The sequence below is a fragment of the Euprymna scolopes genome, chromosome 21 (genome assembly GCF_053919585.1).
Source record: "Euprymna scolopes isolate OS-2025 chromosome 21, ASM5391958v1, whole genome shotgun sequence".
Lineage (NCBI taxonomy): Eukaryota > Metazoa > Mollusca > Cephalopoda > Sepiida > Sepiolidae > Euprymna > Euprymna scolopes.
This window is the reverse complement of record NC_136502.1, coordinates 87,503,269-87,527,040: the sequence shown is the minus strand read 5'-3', so window position 1 is coordinate 87,527,040 and position 23,772 is coordinate 87,503,269. Positions and strand designations below refer to the sequence as shown.

At 34.2% G+C, this 23,772-nt stretch overlaps 1 protein-coding gene across 2 annotated transcripts in view; it reads right to left on the bottom strand.

The window, feature by feature from the left end:
• The window catches only part of LOC145242553 (uncharacterized), a 24,895-nt gene extending 2,806 nt beyond the window's left edge, over nt 1-22,089 (bottom strand). The window contains exons 1-2 of one of the 2 annotated variants that reach the window (XM_080105638.1): nt 21,685-22,089; nt 1-8,309 (exon numbers count right to left, since the gene is read on the bottom strand). The exon at nt 1-8,309 is cut by the window's left edge and continues 2,806 nt beyond it. In XM_080105638.1, coding sequence (XP_079961764.1) covers nt 5,393-6,754 — 1,362 coding nt within the window. In that variant the 5' untranslated portion in view covers nt 6,755-8,309; nt 21,685-22,089 and the 3' untranslated portion in view covers nt 1-5,392. Of the gene's footprint in view, nt 8,310-19,457; nt 19,567-21,684 lie in introns of those variants that run through there. The other variant, XM_080105639.1, reaches the window with a different exon arrangement.
• Nucleotides 22,090-23,772: the final 1,683 nt, after the last annotated feature.

The window sequence follows — 23,772 nt, the reverse complement described above, 5'->3', positions numbered from 1 at the left end:
TGGAAAGTGTGAGTCATCTGGTCTCAAGTTGCAAAGTTCTTTTGGGGGACGGCTACTACACAGTGAGACATGATGGAGTATATAAGTACCTCCACTGGACCATCTGTACAAAATTAAACATCCAGTGTAGCAGCAAGTCCTGGGAACATCAACCTGTAAGAACAGTTGGAAATGACTCATATATCATACATTACGACCATGTAATCCCTACAGCCATCTACCTAGAAAATGCTGCTGTCAAACCTGACATAGTTATATGGAATAAGTCCGAGAGAGTAGTAACCTTGGTTGAAGTGAGTGTCCCTAATGATGGAGGTCTGAACATAGCTGAAAGGGAGAAACAGACCAAATATCAAGGTCTCATGTATGATATGAAAAGAAACTGGGATTTTAGGGAGATATCAACCATACCAGTTATTATAGGTGCCACAAGGCTTATGAAGAAGAACCTGAAGTCCTACCTAACTAATATTCCTGTTCAACCAAGTGCAAAAGAGATTCAGACAATTACACTTAAGGGAACAACGAGGATACTAAAAAGAGCTCTCGGCTGGTTTCAATAAAAAGCAGGGGAATGTTGGCAGCTGGTTTGGCTGCTCCATCCCCAACGTTACAATCTTCAAAGGAAGAAAATTATATATATATATATATATATATATATATATATATATATATATATATATATAAACTTATCGGTGCTTCTATATCATAATAATGAAAAAATATTGAATTTCAAATAAAACATACTTGTACATAATTGTCATATCGCAAATAGTAACATATCCAAAAATTACAGGAACCGATGATGTAGAAAAATAATTATTCATGAAAAACAGTTTTCGATAAAGTTTGAATGAGGAATAAAATTTGTCCAACATTTTGAATAATTATGTTCATTAAGTGACATAAGCAACAGAACTTAATTATCTCCCCTGTCAATTTATCTTTTTTTTTTTAATAACCCTAACAGTGATTTCGCATCATTTCACAAATTTCTTTTTTCATTAATAATTATTTTTCTACCATATCGTTTTTCATAATTTTTGGATATGTTACTATTTGAGGCCTAATAATTACATAGGTATCATTTCTTTCACTTGAAATTCAGTATTTTTTCGTTTTTATTATTATTATATAGAAATGCCAGCTTATCAACTTAGGATATGCACTTCTTAAACAGTTTCTTCTGGCTGGATCAACTATACAGGGTATGAGAGTCTCTATCTAGCAGAACCTTACATATAGTCAATTTATATTTCAAATTTCCAATATTTCAAATATCTACTATGTCAGATCACATGATCAAAATTGACCAATGAAACTTCTACACTTGTATATGGGTGACCCAAATTAATTGCTGCCCAACTATTGAATTGTTAATCGGCTATGTTCAAGTTTGATTGCTGAAATTCGATTCTGGTTGATGTTTCGCAGACGGGAAAATGGTGGCAATACCGAAAGTGTTCCCTCATGTTCGCATGAGAAAATCAAACAGTTTTAATTGAATTTTTACGGTATCTTTTGTCAATTAGATTTTTAAATGAACATACAGAATAGTTAACAAAGCCCCCTTCATCTGTCCTCATGTTAAGAATAGCTTTCTAAATAATATGTTATTATTTCAGCATGGTCTGTAAACTGCAGAAGTGCCGGTTTTTTTGTTGTTTAATAAAGTCATCTCCCCCTGTTTCCATACTAAGAATGGCTTTCTAAATAATAACATTACTACAGTAGAACCCGAAGGTACGGTGGCCCTAGGATACGTTTTTTTCAGGTTATGATGTGGAATACAATGTTTTCCCGGCCCCTGGTTATGATATTTGCCCCACCTTAGGGTGTTATTTATAATGTTATTTGATTATATGCATGTGTATTATACACTGTACTGTATTTTGTTACTAATTTTTAATGCCATATCTCGGGGTTCTACTGTATTTCAGCATGATCCATAAACTGTAGAAGTACCGTTTTTTTTTTTTTAATTTTTTGTTTTTACAATGTTTTTTTGTGAAAACAGTTTGTGATGAATTATACTCAAAATAAATTTTATGGCTTTTCATTATTTGAGAAGAAGATAATCGGAAGGAACACTTTTTGCATTGTCATTGTCTTTTGCAAAGCAGCAACTGGAACTGAATTTTAGCAATGAAACTTGAATATTACCATTTACTCGTTTCTGTAATTCAACTATGTTTGGTACAATTAAACTGCAGCCTCTACTCGACTTGTCTAACAAATTTCAATCAAGAAATAATAAATTAATCAATAAATCCAATTATCTTCACAAAAACAATAAAAGTTATGAAATTTCAAAAGATGTATTCATGAAACCATTACGAATAGCATTATGCCTATTCTATAAATTAAAAAATGGTTGCTGGTTTTTGAAAAACAAAAGTACTTCTTTTAAACTCCTTGGCCTAATGTTTACAGGGAACATGAACTGGAATAGATACTTTGAGAACATTGCCAAGACTGCTGCAAGGAAGGTGGCCTCTTTCTACCGTGTTAGAAAATAACTCACGCCTGAAATTATCGTGTACCTCTATAAGGCCACCATTTGCCCATATATGGAGTACTGTTGTCACATTTGGGCTGATGCATCTGCTGCTTGTCTCTCACTCCTGGACAGGGTTCAGAAAAGAGTCACCAAAACTGAACTGTCATCTAAGCTACAACCTCTGTCCCATCGACGAAATGTTGCATCCCTTTGCCTGGTCTACAAGTATTTTAATGGTGAATGCGCTGACGAACTACAAGCACTTGTACCTCCTCGACGTGACTACCCCCGATAAACCCGACTAGCAACTAAGTCCCACCTCTTTACAGTAGAGATCCCTAGGTGTAAGAAAGCCTTTTACTCCAATAGTTTCTTCCCTAGAACTGCAAGTCTTTGGAACTCCCTTCCGGGATTCTGCTTTCTCAACGGCACTGACATGCAGAAGTTCAAGTGCAATGTGAACAAGCATCTTGCTGCTCATCTCCCTTCATAGTGCCCCTGCAAATTATGTCCCGGATAGTAGCCCCCTACTTCAAAGTGGCACTGTGCCTTGTTTGGGGTGAATTTTTTTAATTCACAACAAAGAAAGATTCAATTTATGTTTGCAAGAAAATATCCTAAAGAAATGAAATTTTCATCATAAAAATGATATATACTTTGATATAAATGATTTGTAAGATTTGCTACAAAAATTGAATATGTAAAATAATAACAGGATTCCCCCCCCCTCACCCTAAAATGACACCTTTAATAATGTATCTTTATTAAAACCCATAATCCAATCATATTTGGTACAGATAAACTTTACTCTATACCTAACTTGTCCACCAGTTATAAATGGTCAACTTACTTTGTTTTGCCATCATTCATTTATATGTGGGGACAATTTGTTTTATTGCAAGTTTAATAGTATAGTCCAAATGTGCATATCTGCATTGTAAGCATAATATATATATCGGTCAGATTAATTCTAGCTGTGGTGGCTATTTTTGGTTCAGAAGAGACTAGGGATTATTTTGATGCACATTATCTTTGAGATAATCTCAAAGATAAAAATCAGTGTGTGTGTTTGGGGAGTAAATGTCAGGTATTGTAAAACATATTTGGAATCACACCTACTGATGAGACGATCATTAAAAGTGTCCCTGCATGTCACTGAATTGCAATAAGAGAAAAACTTTTTGATATTCACGACTGAAATTTGGTGGGCAAGTCAAGTATAGACTTAATTTTATTTGTACCAAATATGGTTGGATTGTAGAAACGATTGTGCAGTTTATTAATGATTCAACGGATGAACATGAACATGTTGTAGTCTGCAAGGAAACAGTTCCATGGTAATGTGTTCAACGAATGGAAAGTTTTTCGAAAGAAACATTTTTCGTAGAAATTCTGTTTGATGTTAGGCACACAAAGGAAGAGAAGAAACTCCTTTGCAATTGTGGTAGAAAACGAGTTCTTGCTGTGAATGCTTTGATAAGCTTCATCAATACAGAGATGCACATTTAGAAGCATATCATTTAATGACAATTAGACAAAGACTGTTGGATATGCATGACCAAAACTTGGTGGACAAGTCAGATATAGACTAAAGTTTATTTGTACTAAATATGGTTGGATTGTTTAAAGCATTGTACAACTTTATTAACGATTCGTTGGGTGGAATCTTTTTGGAGGAGAGCGGGGGCACTCTGTATATGAGATTATAACAGACCCTGTCATCAAACCGCATCAATCATATACAATAACCTTATACTTAATTTCAAATGTTCATTTGATTAAAATATTTGATCAAATATATGGATAATGTTGAGAGTCGGTGACCTATAAAGAAAATGGCTGCTGAGTTCGAGTATTATGTAAAAATTGAAACGTTGTTGTGTAATTATTTAAAAAATTTATTTTATTCAAAAGAAAACTTTTATAAAAAAAGAAATTCTTGTGTAATTATTTTTCAAAATTAAAGTCTTTAATTGAAGTATAAAAACTAAATTACAATCATATTTTAATTAAACATTTAAATTTTGTCAAAATAATTACAAAAGAATTTATATATATATATATATATATATATATATATATATATATATATCAATGTTCTTTTGAATAAAATATATATATTTTTTTAATTTGATAATCACACAACACTCTCATTTGTTTTTTTTTTATTTAGCTTCAGTTTCTTTTAGTTTCAGTTTTTACATAAAATTCAAACCCAGCAGCCATTTTCTTTCGAGGCCACTTTGTCTCAAAATTAAAATATATGGGAGAGGAAGAATAGTTGAATCACAAATTTAATCCAATGTTTTGATTTGTAATCATGGAGGTTATAGTAAAACGTGTGTGTGTGTGTGTGTGTGTGTGTGGGTGTGCGTGTATTTAAAGAAAAACATATACCACATATACATGACAGAATTGCATTCATTATCTCTACATGAAAATATATATATATATATATATATATATATATATATATATATATATAAATAAAGCCACTACGAATGCATCAATATTAAGACCAACAAGATATATTGAATAAAAATAGGGACGATGATTCAACAATTCAAATTAACCATAAACTGATGAAAAGCCGTGTCCCACAATACTTGACCACACAAATTAAGCCAAAATTTAACCATAAATTCTCCACAGGTGTGGGAAAGGGTAAAACCTGAACTAGATCTACTGATTCCATCCACAAACTCCAGACTTTATAGGATGTGCCGTCTGGAACAGCTTTTTAAGGAAACAGATTAGTTTTATTGTCGACAGTTTCTTGCATAACCGATCGGAGGATTTGTATTTTCTTCTTTGGTCCTTTAATTACTGACAGACAATACAAGAATTGAATAAGTCATAATAGTTTATCAGCTTCAACTGAGAGTTCCTAGATCAGAGCTGCTTATAGATAATCCCTCGATCAGGGATCCGTAGAGCCTGGTTTCCCTGGCTTCGACTGTTGGTATTAGCAGGGTTATTATCTGAAACTGATGTAGGACTTGAGCTGGTATGTGGTTGGAGAAGTGGTCGGCCAGGGCCGTGGGAATTGGGGTTGGTATGATGTTGATGGTGGTTGTGGTGGTGGTGAGGGCTCATGTGATGGTGTGATGGTTGATGTAATTGATGATGATGGTTGTTCTGCAGAGGCAGTGATGGGTGAGCCGGGGATCCATGCGGCTGCTGGATGATGTTGTTGCTATTGTTATTGACGTTTTCTGGATGGTTTAATCGATTCATTCTCTCAACAAGGTGGGTCTTCTCGTGGCATTTGAGTAACGACCGATAAATGAATTCTTTACCACACACTTCGCAACTGAACAACGGCTTGCGGCTTGCACCCACGTTGCTATCATTGCCCGTTGCTACCACATTCGGGTTTGAGCCTCCCGTGAGATCACAGCCACTGTTGCTGCCCGTGGGGCTGTCACCGTTACAGCATTGGTTGATCCCGATGCAGGTGCCTGTGATGTTGCCGTCAGAGGATTCCATGTTGCTGATGCAAATGCTGCCGTTGTTTTCATGGTTTCGGATGTGTGTTTTGAGGTTTCCCTTTTGCGAGAAGCATTTGCCACAGATGGGGCATGAAAATGGTTTCTGGCCGTCGTGTGACATCCGGTGGATCTTGAGGTTGCTGATCTGTGAGAATGTCTTTTGGCAGATGTCGCAGGAGTAAGGTTTATCGCCAGTGTGCGAACGTTCATGGATTTTTAGATTGCCTTTCTGCGAGAACGATTTGTGGCATGTGTCACATGAGAATGGCTTCTCACCAGAGTGGACGCGGTGGTGGTTCTTGAGGCTTGCAATCTGCGAGAATGCCTTGTTGCATGTCACGCAAATATACGGCTTATCCCCAGTGTGGCATCGTTGGTGGTGCTTCAGGTTGCCCCGCTGCGCGAACGACTTCCAGCAGAGGCTGCATTTAAATGGTTTCTCTCCTGTATGAGTCATCATATGATGCTTCAGATTGCCCTTCTGCGAAAATCCACGCCCACATTCCTGGCAGGCGTAGGGACGCTCGCCAGTGTGGCATCGCTCATGGCTGCGCATACTGGACACCTGAGCGAAAACCTTGCCGCAATACGTGCAAGAATACGTCTTTGATTCTGTATGGGCTTGCTGCTTGTGGCGCTTCATCTGATCGTAAAGGGGGAAGACTGCCCCACATGTATCGCAATCAAACTGCCGACCCAGGGGGAAAACAGTGGTTGTAGTGGACACTGTTGGGGAAGGTGCGTTTTGTTGCACTGGGTACATGTTTCTTTTTTTTTTTCGTGGACGGTGGGGGAAGGGGGTGATGAGTGTTTTTCTTTTTTTTTTTAGTGGACGGTGGGGGAGGGAGGTAATGAGTGAAGAATCTCACTTTGATCTGGGATTTAAGGTTAAGATCAAAATATTTAGTTTAAAAATAGGTAAATTTGATTTTTATAAATTCTAGAAAATTGATGCTTTTAAAAAATATTTTATTTAACCAAAACTGAATTTATTTAATTATAAAATGAATTAGCTATCAAAATTGTTTTGAAAACGTAGTTATTTCATCATTGCAATAATTAATTTTCTGATCTTAAACTTAAAATCGATCAGATAAAGCTAACAATAATTAAGTGATACACCTATTAGTGACTTGATCTTTTAACCATATGCGCAAAATCAATTACTAATGAGTAAAATAATTTAATGAATCAAGAAGCACCACCAAACAGTAAAAATTCTGCATGAAAATTATGGTTAAGATTGGGGTTAGAAAATTATACAAAGAGCAGTAGCTTTCTAATTAAATTAAACATTTTTTCTCATCAATGATAACTAAGTTTTTCACAAATTTTTATCTTATTTTTTTAATTTTGTAAAAATAAAAAAATAATTCTAATTTTTATAAAGAAATTGCCATTTTTCTTTTAAAGTAATCTAATTTTAAAATTCATCTTAAAAAATTAAGTAAAACCCCAAATATATTATTCAGTTTTTGTTAATAATGAGATAGAAATGTGTAAATATTTTTGTATATCTTTGTAGAATATTTACACAATAACCATTTTTTTAAAGGTCTTCTTCAAATAAAAGTGAATTTTTTTATTACAAAGAATTTAATCAATTTTTTTTTAATCTAAAAGTAGAATTCAGACCAAAGAATAGAATATAATAGTGTTGCTTAAACAAATTATAAGTTAGGCTTTATTAGCCTAACATATAAAAATAATTTTGATCATACAATCCCTTATAATGCTTCAAGAGTAAAGATTAATATAAAATAAAATTAATACAGTTACTTTTTTCTAACTAAAAATGTTACAATTAATACTGATTTTAATAACTATTTTCCAAATTGGTTATTAAAATGAAATAAAACTCTGTTTTGTGATCCAAAATAATTTTTTAAAATTTTATAGTAATAACTAATTGATGTTAGCTCATATGTTTTTATTGAGCAAGAAATTAAATTAATTATGATCAAAACTAAAGCTGTTAGATCATATCTTCATATGATATATTGATGATATGAATTTATTCAATGTAAAAATGGTACATCATAACTATTTATCAAGCAAGGAATTAAAAAATGAATTTTGATATTCTTTCTTATTAAATAGGTTAAAAAAAATGGGGGAGGGAAAACAGATCCTCCAAATTATAAGGATTTTTTGCAACCGTGATATAAAAAAAGCCACTGGTGTGTGTTACATATAAAAAAAAAAATGAAATGCTCCGAGCACAATAACTTTGGTGTCAAATTGAAGAATGTGTATTCATATGTCCAAGAATTCCATTATTCCTCTAAGAGAAGGAAACAATCCAATTCTTCAAAGATCTGAAATTAAAAAAATAGAAATAATGTAAATTAGGTGCAATGAACTTAATTTTATTAAAAAGAAAGTATGTTACATTTCTGAGTTTTTGAGATGAGGATTGATTATTCATATTAATTGGATTCTTTGGACTACTGTTCTCAGAGTGTTATTTTTACAATGTTTTGGTTAGTGTATCCTCCAACTTTCTTATTGTTCCATGCAGATTCCCAAGTTTGGTAGAAAGATTTCTGGGTTCAACAGAAAGATTCCTTAGTTCAACAGAAAGATTCCTTAGTTCAACAGAAAGATTCCTTAGTTCAACAAGATACACTCGAAGAATGTTAAAGGTTACGTTAATCACAATATTGTGAAAACAACACTCAAGATGAGAACGGTAGTCTGAAAAATCCAAATAATATGAGAAAATATATTATCTCTATACATAAAACTTAGCATCTGTATGTTTGTGTATTCTCTATAGAAAGAAAGATTTAAAAATTTACATAAAATCTGAAAAGTGTCTACTGTAAATTTTACTGGGTAAGATAATGGAAGTGGTCTAGAATCACAGGCCACATGAACTGGAACAAATGCATAGAGGGCATTGCCAAGGCTGCTGCAAAGAAGGTGCGCATCCTCTTCCATGCTACAAAATTACTCTATTTTTACAAGGCCATATGCATGGAGTATTGTAACAACATTTGGGCTGGAGTATCTAACACCAGTCTCTCACTCTTAGACAGATTTAAAAAAAAAAAAAGTCTCAAATCTAATAAGTCTCGCACTACCAGTCATGTTCTAATCTTTGTCCCATAGTCGCAATGCTTGTTTTACAAATACTTTAATGGAATGTGCTCCGATGAACTCATAGCACTTGTGCCTTCACCACATACACACACCCGATTCACCTGACAAGCAACAAAATTCCACCCTAACACTGTTAAGGTCCCTAGTTTCTGCCCTTGGATTGCTAGACTTTGGAATTCTCTTTCTGTTTACTACTTCTCTGACTGTACTAACCTGCAGAAGTTTAAATGTAATGTAAAGAGACATTTTGCTGCTGAAATCCCCACAGTTAAACATGATCCCAAAGTGAGAATATGCCTTGTTTGGGTTGAAAAAGATTAAAAACAAAAATCTCTAATTGCACTCGTAATCGAAGGGAATTATAGGGTCAAACCTTTTCTTTAAAACTTCAGATATTTCCTATTTTTATGACATTGATATCATATGAAAATTATTTAGGGAAGACAATGGAAGCAGTCTTAAATCTCTACATTACCCTCTATGTGCCAAATATCCATGTTGCTACATCTCTAAGTGACCCATTGGGATAGAAGCTTTTTAATACTTCAAATATTTATATCTAATTTTAATAAAAATTAAATTATATGTATAAGACTATGTAAGAGTTCAAGCAGTTATCTCCCTTGTATTAGCATCTCATATTATAAGTGACATATTCTGCTCACACAGCTCCTGAGTAGCAAAGGTTGAACACTTGGAAATAATTTATTACCAGCAAGTAAATAGACTTATTATTTGTAGCTATACAGAATATCTTAACTTCTCCATTTTTCTTAATATTTTGAACTAGATGAAACGAGAGCAGGGGTGGAGTGGGAGTGGGCATTCTACCGGATGCCGGACATTCACCTGCTATTTTATACATTCCAACTGAGAAATCTCTAAAGATTCTAACCTACCCTTTTAAAAGTAAATTTTTGTATCTCTCCTGCACTTGGTTCACTGGGTATATTTGTCATGTAGTTTTTGAAACTTTATCCATGAGTCTGGTTGCTCCTATAATTACTACTGGAATGACGGAGATCTTCCCAAAATTCCAGTTTCTTTTCATATCATACATAGGGCCTTGATATTTTATTATCTTTTCCCTCTCAGCTCTGTTTAACACAGTGTCATTGGGGGATGCTGATTTCTACTAAGGTTGCTTCTTTCTCCTTCTTGTACCATATCACTATGTCGAGTTTAATAGCTCCATTTTCTAGGCAAGTAGCTGTAGGAATTGTATAATCATAGTGAATGGTGTATAACTTATTTCCAACTGTTACGTCCGGTATATGTTCCCAGGATCTGCTGCTGCATTTAATATTCAAATTTTTAAAGATGATCCAGTGGAGATATTTATGCACTCAATCGTGTCACATTGTTATAAAATGGGAAGGGAACAAAACAATCAAACAAAAACAAAACAAAACAAAAGAAAAAAAAATCCTTGAGTATTTGATATTATCTTCCACCGTTCGTCCTTGTTCTAAGCTGTCCAACAAAAAAAAAACAAAAAAGAAAAAACTCAACTCCTGCTTTAGAATTCGTCCCATTTAAAAGTTACCAATTGTGTACATATGCAAATTAATGCAATGGTGCACATATGCAAATTAATGCAATTGTATACATATGCAAATTAATGGCATACATTTACCAATGCTCATTGGTAAACCTACAAAATTATACTTGTCTTTTCTTTTCTACATTTTCTGCTGGCATTTTACAAGCTAAGTGAACAAGAGGTCATTTGCGAGAGTGATGATTTCTATTACAGTTGTATAATAGCAGAACCTTACAACTAGATGTCAGGTGACCCACACTCTCTACTCCTCTGTGGCAGAACCTGCACTTGTTGTCATTGCCGAGATACTCATCTTCTTAAAAGCATTGGTCATCAAATCTTGATCTTGAGGCAGCCATTATAATCCTCTCCTGATCACAGTGGAGCGATCCTCTTTTCAGCCAGTCTACAGAGTCATCTTTATATCACAGTCTATGAATTTCCAAATTAAATAAAACTGGTGGGGATCAGGTTACAAAAAATTTTAATAGTCTGTCACCTTTTGTTGTTGTTTTTGTTTCTTTTTTCTTTCTTTATTAGCATTTTAGTGCATCTTCTTTTTTTGTATTTTTTTATCTATTTCTCAACTTAACTCTAAAAAGATATTGACAACTATGTTATGTGAACACTCAGATATAACAGATGACAACTGTACCATGTGACCAAGCGAGCATAACAAACTTCAACAATTGCAGTGCAGTGGCAGCGGCTAAATGGCTAACGACACAGACTGACAACTTAGGCAAAGCAAGTTTAAATCCAATTCATTCCACAATAGCACTTTCACTTAGGGATGTTGAAAACCTTAACATAGTCCCTCTCGTAAGTACCTGGTGTCTTTCTACTTTCTAGAAAGAATTCTAACTAGAAAGATATCGAGGAAATGAATGCCAACAAAAGGCATTTGATTCATTTGAAATGAATAAATAAATGACACTCAACAACCATAAAAAATCCCCCCCCCTTTTTTTTTTACTTGGAAGTCACCATTTATTAAGGCTCGAATGCTACTCGAGGTTAAGGGTTAATGGATGTATGGTTGTAGTGTAGTAATCATTAATGGTCTAAATTGGGTAGAATTTGATTATTTATGGGGACGGTTCAAAAAGAACTTGTCTACATATCTGTTGCATCCGATCGAAGTGCATATCAACCCGAAAAAGAACAGCAACATCTTACAAGATATTTTTGGCGAATATGAAAAAGCAAATTGATTTGTGACTAATCCCTGAATTCAATGGTTTGCCAATCAACATGCTAATCATGGAATAGTTGTAGATCTTGAAATTAATTTGTGAATTGTGTGAGATACATAAGATTGAGCAGCTCCTGCCACTGTGCCTTAAAGGTATTGTCCAAGAGACATATACTGCCAACTATCTTAAGAACAGCGGGAGGATGTTGAGGAGATAAAGTGAGCTCTCATACAGTTGATGCGTTCTTAAAAGATTTACAGTGTTTGGTGGTACTATTGGGGGGGAAGTACCTTGTAAATGCTGGATTCATGAACAGACTGGATGCAATTTGAATGCCGGATTCATGAATAGATTACTCTGTCATATCAGAGGACTCATCCGATCTTCAGTCAGAATGGAAGCCCTAACTTTGGAAGAGTTATTGAACAGAGCCAGGGCTGTACTAATTGAAGAAAAGCACCTAAAAGAACCTATAGCTATTGCCCATCAATCTGGAACAGTTCCACCAATGTGTCTAAAGCCAACCAAGGAGTGCTTCAGGTGGCATGGACGTAATCATCTGGTCAGACACTGTGCAAGTCAGAATGGCATACAACCCACTAATTTTAATTTATGTTCAATAATACAATGTTATCAATGTTGCAAAACAGGGTACGTAATGAAGAATTATCAGAGGATCAGAGGCAAGGGATTGGTACCAACCTTCTCCATCCCAGTAAACATTAACTACCACAGCACTACTGGTACTCAAAGTAAAAGTGGATGGGCGACAGTGTAGGGCACTGTTGAACACTAGATGCTTATGGATCTTGATAAGCCAGGAGATATATCAAAATTGACACCCACAAGATACCAAAGTGATAACTGTAGACAATAGCCTGCTTCATTGTGTAGGAGTTGAGAACATTGAACTAACAGTAAAGAATATGTGGCCATGGATATTGGATGTATTAACTACTATCAACAGGGTGCTAACAGTTGATGTATTGCTTGGATTTGACACTATCCGGATGCTAAGACCAGTTCAGATATCGAAAGCAAATGATGGACGATATACATTGTTGTACAGTTATAGCACTTGATGAACTGGATTTTAAGGTTTCATTTGATGCTCAAGAAAGAGTGTAGGTGTCAGCTTGGAAGTGGTCTAGAGGCCAGACAGCAGCTTAACTCAAAAATTCTATGGTGGAATACCACATGCCGAATGATCTACAGTGGGCATACAAAAATGAGCTGAAAGGGTAGCTTGACAATTGTTGGTAAAAGTGCATTGAGAATGGTGGTGACTATGTAGAAAAAAAATTCTGGAGCACAAAAAGGTCACTCGTTTCAATGGTACCACTCTTACCTCTCTTACCTTTGTAGTTCTTCAACTTTTTGAGTTAAAAATAACAAAAATAGGAGGCTTTACTTTTGGAACGACCCTCACATATATATATATATATATATATATATATATATATATGATTACTTTATAAATATTAATTCTTTAATATTTATAATATACTTTAGTTTTACTATCTTGGATCATTTTGGTAAATTTAATTGTAATTTTTATTTTATATATATATATATATATATATATATATAGTCATCCACATACAGTACTGTTTCGCTGTTTCACAGCTCATCAGTGCGGCTAGACAGGCAACTACCTCAAGCCAGGATTGAAACCCGACCGTTTATACGGCAGTCAAGGCTCCTAACCATTACGCTATTGGCGGCTATATATATATATATATATATATATATATATATATATATATATATATATATATATATATATATATATATATATATATATATATATATATATATATATATATATATACAAAGAGCGTTCAATAAATAATGTCCCTAACCACTTCTCATAGTAGTAGAGCAATGAAACTTGGCACAGTTATTAGTCTTTCTCTACATAGTGACCACCCAGAGTTATGTGCTTTTCCCATGGATTAATGCAGCCCTGGAGACTGTTTTTGTAAAACACTCCAAATTAATTCTTCAACCACGATGTGACTTTGAACTTCAAGACTGCATCATTCGTGAAACGCTTTCTTTGCAACTAGCCACTGAGCCTTAATAAGTGGTGAGTCATAAGTAAGAATAAAAGAAGTTAACCTATGAACCAACTTGTGTTTAACAATATCCGGAAAATCTTGCTCACACTAACATCCGTTACAAAATTAACCACTTCACGTGACCATACCAACATGATCACATTAACACACCAGTTCTCATTGGATCACTGAAATTATGCAACATTGAGCCTGGTCAATATCGGATGAGTGACCACTTGGTAATACCAGGCACTGTATGCAGGAGGACATTGACACCTTCCAACAAGAACTGCAAAAACCTAATGTCATCATCTTTCTTGATGGGGAATATACAAGCGACTGGGGACCATTTATGGATTAGATATTCCCATGAAACTTCCTCCTTTGGAGAATGCTGGTTCAACTCGCCTAGGTTGTGCCACTTTGGTACAGTACCATACCAATTGGCTTCAACTGGGTACATGGCATAGTGCATGCTTACTTTGATGGCTTTGTCCGGAAACTATGACATCTTCAAAATGGGTGCAGACATGTTATAGAATTTAGACATGACTAAAAAATCAAAGATTTTAAGATGTACTACATCAGATTGGTTATAAGGACCAGTCTCAAGGATGATACCAAAGCGTCTGCGTCAAAATAATCTATTCCACTGAATTTAGAACAACAATAAACACCGTGCAAGGTGCTTTTCACATATTACCCTATCGTTTCCCTATTATCTGTGCGATGATGACACAATCCTCTTATTTTACCGCTCGTCTTGACACTGGGGATACAAAATGCAGATCATGCAGACTCCATAGATGATGACAAGAAAGCACCCGCATTGCTTGGATTATTTGGACTACAATTCTCATTTTGGTTGTTATTTTAAAATCATTTCAACGAATGTAACCTACCTGTCATATCCGTTCCCTGATGGTAGTAGATATGGCAGGTAAGTTGCTGCTTCTTGCCAAGATATATTTATCACTGTTTTGCCGGTCACTGCCAGAGGAGCAAGCAAGAGCCAGTGAGAAATGTTCTGCTGTGGATTCCATGGCACAGGTGTACAAGCATAGGACAATCTAGGTCCACGTACATCCAGCAAATTGCACGTGATGCCAACTGTGATCCTGAAGATCTGAGACAGCTGATGGAAGACAGAGAAATCTGGAGAGAGAGACAGTCACATTGGTCCGGGCAAGGAGTCCGACCAGATAGATAGAACCTCTAATCTTCTTCAGGTGCATCTTTTCTAACTTTACTTATATAAAACTCAAAAACCTATATGGAATTTCAAACTGAACACGTTATTTAATACACAGAAGTAAATTGTCCTTATTCCATCAGCCATGACTAGGTAGAAATGTTAATTATTCAGTTAGTTTTAGTTATATTCAACCTTCAAACGATTATCACTTAGAAATGATTGTGTCAAAGGATGCAGTTCGAAATGTTATATAGGTTTCCGAATTCAACAGAGATTCTCAAATTTTGAACGACACACCTGGAGAAGGTCTGGGGTTACATTGGATGAAACTTTGTGAAAATAACAACCAACATGAGAACAGTAGTCCAAAATAATCCACATTATTGTCATTGAAGAACTTCTGAAACATAAGAAAACATTTAAAAAACTGATGCCTGTAGCCACGGAAACAGAAAAGTGTAGAACCTAATTCAAGAATAAAATACAATTCACTAATGCATATCTTATGGATGGTGAAAATGAAGGATGAATGCTATAGGATGAGGAAGTTACTTGGATCTTCTGACATTGTGATACATTGTGTAATTACACAACATTGCTTTTCAGAATCTCTGGAAGATGTGGATCCGCAGATCAAGAATTCTTGCATGCACTGATATGATGCAAGTTCCTTTACAATGGTAATAGCTTGGCTGCTCAAAAGCAATTATGGATAAATGTGATGTCTTTCACGTTAAACATCTGAGAAATATCACTGAAAGCCAAACAGCCGAATCAACAAGTCCCAATATGTTACATATTAGGACCTTACACTAATAAGTAGATTATGTTAACTAGTACGGATTTTGGCAAGAATTACATTATGTACATGTCAAGATAACCTAGAGGCAAACAGAAATAGATCACTTGAGGTTTATATGATTGAAGCAGGAAGGTCAAGGGTTACCTCCCGGGACAAAATTACACTAAAAATATATTTACATGCTACACACCTCAGCATGATGTGACATAAGGTCAAAAAGTGGGGATGTCCAGCTAGTGCTTCTAAAGAAGGAGCTCTCTGACCTAGCAAAAATTGCCTGGGCATTTCCATTGGCATTCCTCGGTAGTGGTGCCTCAGGCAACAAGCGATAAACTTGCCTTACCCGAAATCTGGGTTGCAAGGTCTGGGAGGGTGAACCTCTTAGGTAATACCCAGACGGTGTACCTCAGTCCAACAGGTAGTGGGCCACGTAAATGGCCTCGCACCTGTCATGCTGATTGTCAAGAACGGATTCTTGACTAGTACTTTTAACCAAGTCTCCAAGCAATCAAAGCCGCAAGGAGGCTCATCTTCCAACATTAAAAATAATGGGAGGGTACTAAAAATGCGGGTATCAAATGATATTATATAGAAATAACATTTGATGTTTCGGGGATAGAACAGAGTTTTGAGCAATTGGACTCAGGAAGCCAGAGGGGCCAGATGCAGCTAAAAATGTTGAGAGAATCTAAATGAATATGGCTTTGAGACTTTGCCCATATGTCGACCATCCTAAGAAAATTAAGTAAGAAATAATTTACGTGGTTTCTCCCACAAAGAGCAAACTCTCTAAATAAAAAGCTTTAAAACCTCAACAAGTTGCGATTGCGTTTTCATGCGTGAGTAGATTTGTCTTGGGTTGAATAGAACATCAAAACCATAATGAAATGAAAGGCCATGCATGGAAAAGAACGGTTAAAAGAATGATAGACCACCGACCGCGCATGGATGTAAAAAGACTTTGTTTTGTTGATTTATTTCTGGATCACTCACGGGCGATGAGGCACATGTGTACAAGTGAGCGTTTGTTGGAAACGATGTGTGCGAACTGTTTGTTTAATTGTTATTTAACGTATGGTGATCTGTGTTCGATCATGCGCTATGGATGCTTGAAGAAACACAATCTTCTAACCCAAATCTCTTTAATTTTCAATGACGGAGGCCAGCAGATATCAGACACAAACAGGTCATCGCTGCACTAATCTGTTTAATCAGTTGCGGGCTGACCTCAGAAATGCAAAAGGGAAGCAAGTTTTTTTTTAATAGGGTGTCACCATTTATCGAGACCCAAAAGCTACTCAAGGATAAGGGTTTGAATGAGTTTCAGGTGGATGGTTAAACAACACCATGATGATTAGTAATAACAAAGTTGATTGGTAAGGATGAAGTCGGGTATCCTTGCAAAGGAAAAAGCAAAATGACTACACCTAAAGATATATATAAGCGTTATTGCCCGTGAGTGATCCAGAAATAAATCAAACAAAAACAAAGTCTTTTTACATCCATGCGCGGTCGGTGGTCTATCATTCTTTTAACCGTTCTTTTCCATGCATGGCCTTTCATTTCATTATGGTTTTGATGTTCTATTCAACCCAAGACAAATCTACTCACGCATGAAAACGCAATCACAACTTGTTGAGGTTTTAAAGCTTTTTATTTAGAGAGTTTGCTCTTAGTGGGAGAAACCACATAAATTATTTCTTACTTAATTTTCTTAGGATGGTCGACGTATGGGCAAAGTCTCAAAGCCATATTCATTTAGATTCTCTCAACATTTTTAGCTGCATCTGGCCCCTCTGGCTTCCTGAGTCCAACTGCTCAAAACTCTGTTCTATCCCCCAAACATCAGATGTCATTTTTATATAATATCATTTGATACCCGCATTTTTAGTACCCTCCCATTATTTTTAATGTTGGAAGATGAGCCTTCTTGCCAGAAATACAGATAAAGGACATTTCACTATGACATTGGCAGAACAGAGTGACATCACAATATGAACATTTTTTTTTCTCTTCATATCATCCATCTATCTTTTCCAACCTATAATTCTCTAGCTATCCATCTAAATTTGTCTATCTATTCACCTATTGTTACTATTTTCCTCCAATAAATCCATCTATCCATTAATAGATCTATCCCAGTGCATCCCCGTCTATCCACCCACTTATCTCCTCCATTTCTTCATCTCTATTAATCTATCTCCCAGACTATCCACTCACCCATATCGACCACTCCTTCAGTTCATTTCTGTCTACCCATTACTCCAATATATCTCTGTCTATCCATCCACATATTTTCTCCAGCCCATTTCTCTGTCTTTATATCCAAATATCTCCTCCATTCCATTCCTCTCTATCTTCACACCTTTTCTCTTATTCAGCCCAATTTTTACTCTGCCTATTAATCTACCCATCTCCTCCAATACTCCATCTCTCTACTCTGCTATTCCAATGAATCAAGGTCTTTCCATCCACCTATCCCCTCCAGCAAATTTGTCTATCTATTCACGTATGTCCTCCAGCCAATGCCTTTATTTATCCATTAATATATTTCTTCCAGTGTATGCCTATCTATACACCCACTTCATTGCTTCCCTGTTTATTAATGTACCTTTCTCTGCCAACAAATCTCTCTATGCAGCTATGTCCTCCAGTGTATCCCTGTCTAATTATCCACTTACCTCTCCCAGTAAATCTTTGTCTATCTATCGACCCATCTCCTCCAGTGTATCCCTGTCTATTCATTCACCTATTTCCCTCAGCAAATGTCTGTTCATCAACCTATGTCCTCCAGTATTGTCTATCTATCCAACTATCTCCTCCAACACATCCCTCTCTGTCTATCAATCCATCTCTAACTCATGTGTCTATCCATCAACCCTTTTACTCCAGCCTACAGCGTATCTTTCTCTTAGTCAACCCATCCACCTATCTCCTCCAGCAAATCTGTCTATCCATCCACCTACACAGTGAATTCCTGTCTATCTCTTCCGGCACATCCCTCTCTTCATCCACCGCAGGTCCATCTCTGTCTATTCACCGACTTCTCTTCTCTAGCCTAGCTGTCTTTATCCATCCTCCTATCTCCTCCGCACCGCACCTCCAGTGCGTCTCTCTCATTGTCAGCTTATTCACCTAGCCCCTACAACCAATCTCTGGATTTATATATCCATCCATCTCCTCCAATACTCCAGCCCTTTTCTTTCGGTTCATACCTCGAGTACATATGTACATGTTTTCTCAATATGACATCGTTTTCTATTACTATTACTACTACTAATAGTAAATATCTAAGAACCTAAATTATTACTTTTGTTCGTCACACGCATGGATCAGCCGTTATTTCGTTCCTTTTATAATTCCGCCTTTTCTATGACAAAATATTACTGAATTAAAAAGAAAGGAAATAGTTATTTTGATATATTTTTTACATCCATTATTCTGTTCAAAGTTAAATGAAGAGAAATTCTCATAGACTTGCTTTTTTTTTTTTTTAAATTTGGATCGATATAGAGTATCATTTTTTTTTTTAAAGGAGCTGACTAACCCCACATTTAAAACTGACCTTGTGTCTAACTTTGCTCCTTGTTGAAAGGGGCAAGAACAACATAGGGACTTATTCTACGATTTCTTCCACGAATCCTCAGGTCAAGCAATAGCAAACTATGTGCAAACATAAAAGTTAGCCTGGCTTTAGTAACTTGAAACGGAACGAAAATAGTTTTATGCAAAATTAGGTTGTCTAGTGAATTTAGTGTTTGTTTCTATATAAAAAGTAAAATAATAAATTCAAGTTTAGCCTATTTTTTTTATCATCATTTACTATAGTAGATAAAGATTTTTCTTTTAAAAGGTTTCATGTAAACTTCTTTAAATGAAGTAATTTATTTTAGTATTTTATCTGATATTTTCTAAAAAACATATTTAAAAAAACAAAACAGAATACTTTTTTTTTTTCCTTTAAAAGGGAATTTGGAAAAATAAAATGCGAATAATTGAAAACTGAGTTCCCAAAAATATTTAAGAAAACAAAAGAAACGTAATTATTTTTATTGTTAATTATTATTTTTCAGGTTTCCTTTTTCCTCCCTAAAAGTTCGAATTAAGAAAACGGAGCCATTCGCTAGCCTGTATATAGCACGTTTAACAACAAGGTGGTACTGGTAGTCACATGATCAAACACTTTTTGATTCATAAATCAAAAATGTTTTGGGTTTTTTTTTGGGGGGGGGGAGGTTGTTTTTGTACTTTTACCATTTTTCTTTATTATGTCGTAATGAAAACAATGATCCGATAATGACGATCATCGCAACAATAATCATAATAATAATAATAATAATAATAATAAAATAAAATAATCAATTATTCTTTAAACAAATTAAATGTACTTAACTAGATAGTAATCATAGTATGTATACGCTTTAATATGGAAACAAACCTAAGTTAATTGCTTAAAATAAACAATTTAGAAAAGGCATTAAAAATATCCACGCAAACAAACGATTTGTCACGTCTAAAGTACAGCTAATTTATGTTTGTATCTGTGTGTTCGTCACATGCAGGGCGGGGGTAAAGGCAATAAAACCTTCGTTATAAAAAATGGATACAAAAATACAATCACATTAAGATTTATAAAAATCGAATATAAAGATTAAAATGTATATTCAACGAAATTAAATAATAAAAATCGAAAGTGAGTTAAATTTTAGAATTTGTGTGTCGTCACGATTGCAAACTAACTCGAGCAAAATGGAATGAATTCGAACATATTTTTATCATTTTTTGTAAAAAAAAGAATATATATATATATATAAACAATTTATTTATTTTTGTTAGTTGGTTATATTTAAAAATGAAGTAAATAAAGTTATGTTTTTCTTGATTAATTGTAAAAATAGATTTTAAAAAATCGAACACGAAAAAGATGGGGCGTGTTCATTTCTTCTATCAAAAAATACATTTCTACAGTTTTGAGAGCCAAATATTTTTTTGCGTCGCTAGAAAATTAGGTCTTGTTCTAGAAAAAAGTACATTTTTTCATTTTCTTTCTCTTGTTATAAAATAAATATACGTTTTGAATTAGCTGGAGATTATTTGTATTAAAAAATATCAAATAAATAAAAAAACACCGCCCAATTACGTAATAAAATGTATTCTTTTAATATTGGTTTGGTAAAAAAAAAAACATTTCAAATTAATAAATTTAAAATTAAAAACTGTTAATACTAGTAGCAAAAAAAATAATAAACGCAAAATATGAATTCTTGAATTTAAAATAAATCTAGAAATTCTTCCGTTATTGTTTAGAAAAAAAAATACGCATTTTAAAAAAGAAAAAAGAAAAAATGTTTTTTGTTTGTTTTTTAAAAAATCTCAAATCTAATGATAGAGAGGGGAAGCAGGAAATCAATTCTCCTCCTACCAGCGAATAAATAAATGAATAAATAAATAAATAAATAAATATATAAATAAGTAAATACTAAATTAATAATAAAAATAATTCATTTTAAACGGTACGTCCCAAGAGAGAGAGAGAGAGAGAGAGTGAGCGAGAGTCGTAAAGAGGAGAGTCTAATTTTTTTTCTCTCTTTAAAAAACACGCACTTGCTTCAAATCAAGTAATAAGTCACGGACTTTTTGGGGGGCGCGCTTACTCTAAAGACCACAATCACTGAGAAGAAAAAAAAACAATTCTACTTTTTTAAAGCCGACATCAAATACAGTAAATAAACTTATAAATATACATTTATGTATATGTATATATATATATACATCCCAACAAAATGACTTACTTTTGGTGGACGTTGTGTGTACTCGGATCGGCTCCTGTACTAAAGGGATTTTTTTTGACATTTTTCTCCTTTTTTCTTCATAGGAAAGATGGCAAAAAACATCACATACATAATCACATTCAGTCACCCCCCCTCCTTCACTTCCCAAAAAAATATTCCTGTAGTGTTTTTTACGTTCTCTCTTTCTGTCTCTCTTTCGTTCGTTCTTTCTTTCTTTTTTTATGTAGAAAACAATTCTGTTTTTAATCGCTTGGTGAAAAGGAAATATTCTTTAAAGGTTTTCTTTTTTTTCTTAGGGAAGGACGGTGATCAGATTTTATTTCCGTCTTTTTAATATATATATATAAAAAAAAAGTTTATGGAAACATTATAATTGTGATTTATATTATTATTGACAAATAATTAAAATACCAGATCAAGTTCCATAGGATTTTTCCCCAAATATTTTTTGTCGACCCCCCCCCTTTCTCTCTCTCTCTCTCTCTCTCTCTCTCTATCTATCTATCTATCTATATATCTATATATCTATATATCTATTTTTCTCGTTTTTTGGTTTAGTTGTTTTGTTTGTTATTTTTATTTTTTTTTAGGGGTGGTCTAAAAGACCCAAAACGATCTACCTTTCAAACCACTGTATGGAGAAAATAGCAATATTAGCCCATTTTTTTTATAACGATTTTTAAGATTATCATTTTTATTATTTCGAATTATTTAAAAAAATAGAATTAACTATAATTTTTAATTTTGTGATAAATATTAATTAATAAAAAAAATTGGCTTCAATTTGACTAAGAAAAAAGATATTATTACTATGTTTTCATACGAATTAAGTAAGTAATTAATGTACTTAATTATTAAAATCATTTGAAAACATGTAAATTAATATTTACTAATTTAATTAATGTTAATTTTTTTATGATTACACATAGATAAAAAAAATTAAAAAAAAAACAATTTAGACCAAAATACGAGATTTCTGTAGGATTATAGAATATTGCCAATTTTAATTTAATGCTTTATTAATGTAAAAAAAAATTCAAAATAATTTATTATTTTATAGTTCAAGGTGTTATTGTTTAATAGCAACTTTCAGTAAAAAACAAAAACAAAAAAAAACGTGTTTTAAGTAATGTTTGATGAGTGTCTTCTTCTTCTCCACCCCCTTCTCCTCCTCCTTGTTCTGATTCCTTCTGGGGAAGAGGAGAAGAAAAGAAAAAAGGAAAAGAGGCACCGTTTCTTTTTTTCTTTTCTTTCTTTCTTTTTTTTTTTTTTTTTTTGCAAGTGTGTAAAAAATAAATTCTCCTTTTGTGTCTGTGTGTTTGTTGCTTTTGGTTGGATCACAGAGAAAGAGAATGGTTATAGTTTGAATATGACCCCTCCCCTTTTCCTCTTCCTTTATAACGCTCACATTATTATCATTATTATTATCATCACTAGCTATTGCTAATTAAATAACTTAAGCCTATTGATTAAGCTGACATTAACACTGTTTAATCTATATTTATGTAGTTTATGGTTCGTGGGGGAAAAATCCATTATCCGGTCTTTTGTCCACGTATACTCCTTGGCTTATTATAATGACAACGAATAAATTTTCGTCATTATCGACCGATAATTTTGACCCTTTTTTCTTGAAAAAAAAATGCTTTGTTTTTTCTTTTTTTTAACTAAATACAAAATATCAGAAATATATTTTGGTAAATTTATATATTAACGCCCTCGTCTATACCCCCCCCCCGTGTATTTGGTGATTACGTATGAACACCATCCAAAACTTGACATAAAGAACAATTATTGAAAAAATTTACAGTGGGGTTTCAATTTCGTGTCATAAATAAATTTAACGTAAAATCATCCTCGTTTTATCTTTTTGTGGTTGTTTACTTATTTTTTTTTACCAATAACCCTAAGTCCAACTGGCCAGGTCTTAAAACTACACGTAATCCGTATAACACAGAGAGAGAGAGAGAGAGAGAGAGAGAGAGAGAGAGAGAGAGAGAGAGAGAGAGAGAGAGAGAATTTACCACCACCCCGGCCCCCAAATCGGATCCCTTCCCTGAAACGCTAAAATGGCCCGGAAACAGAAAA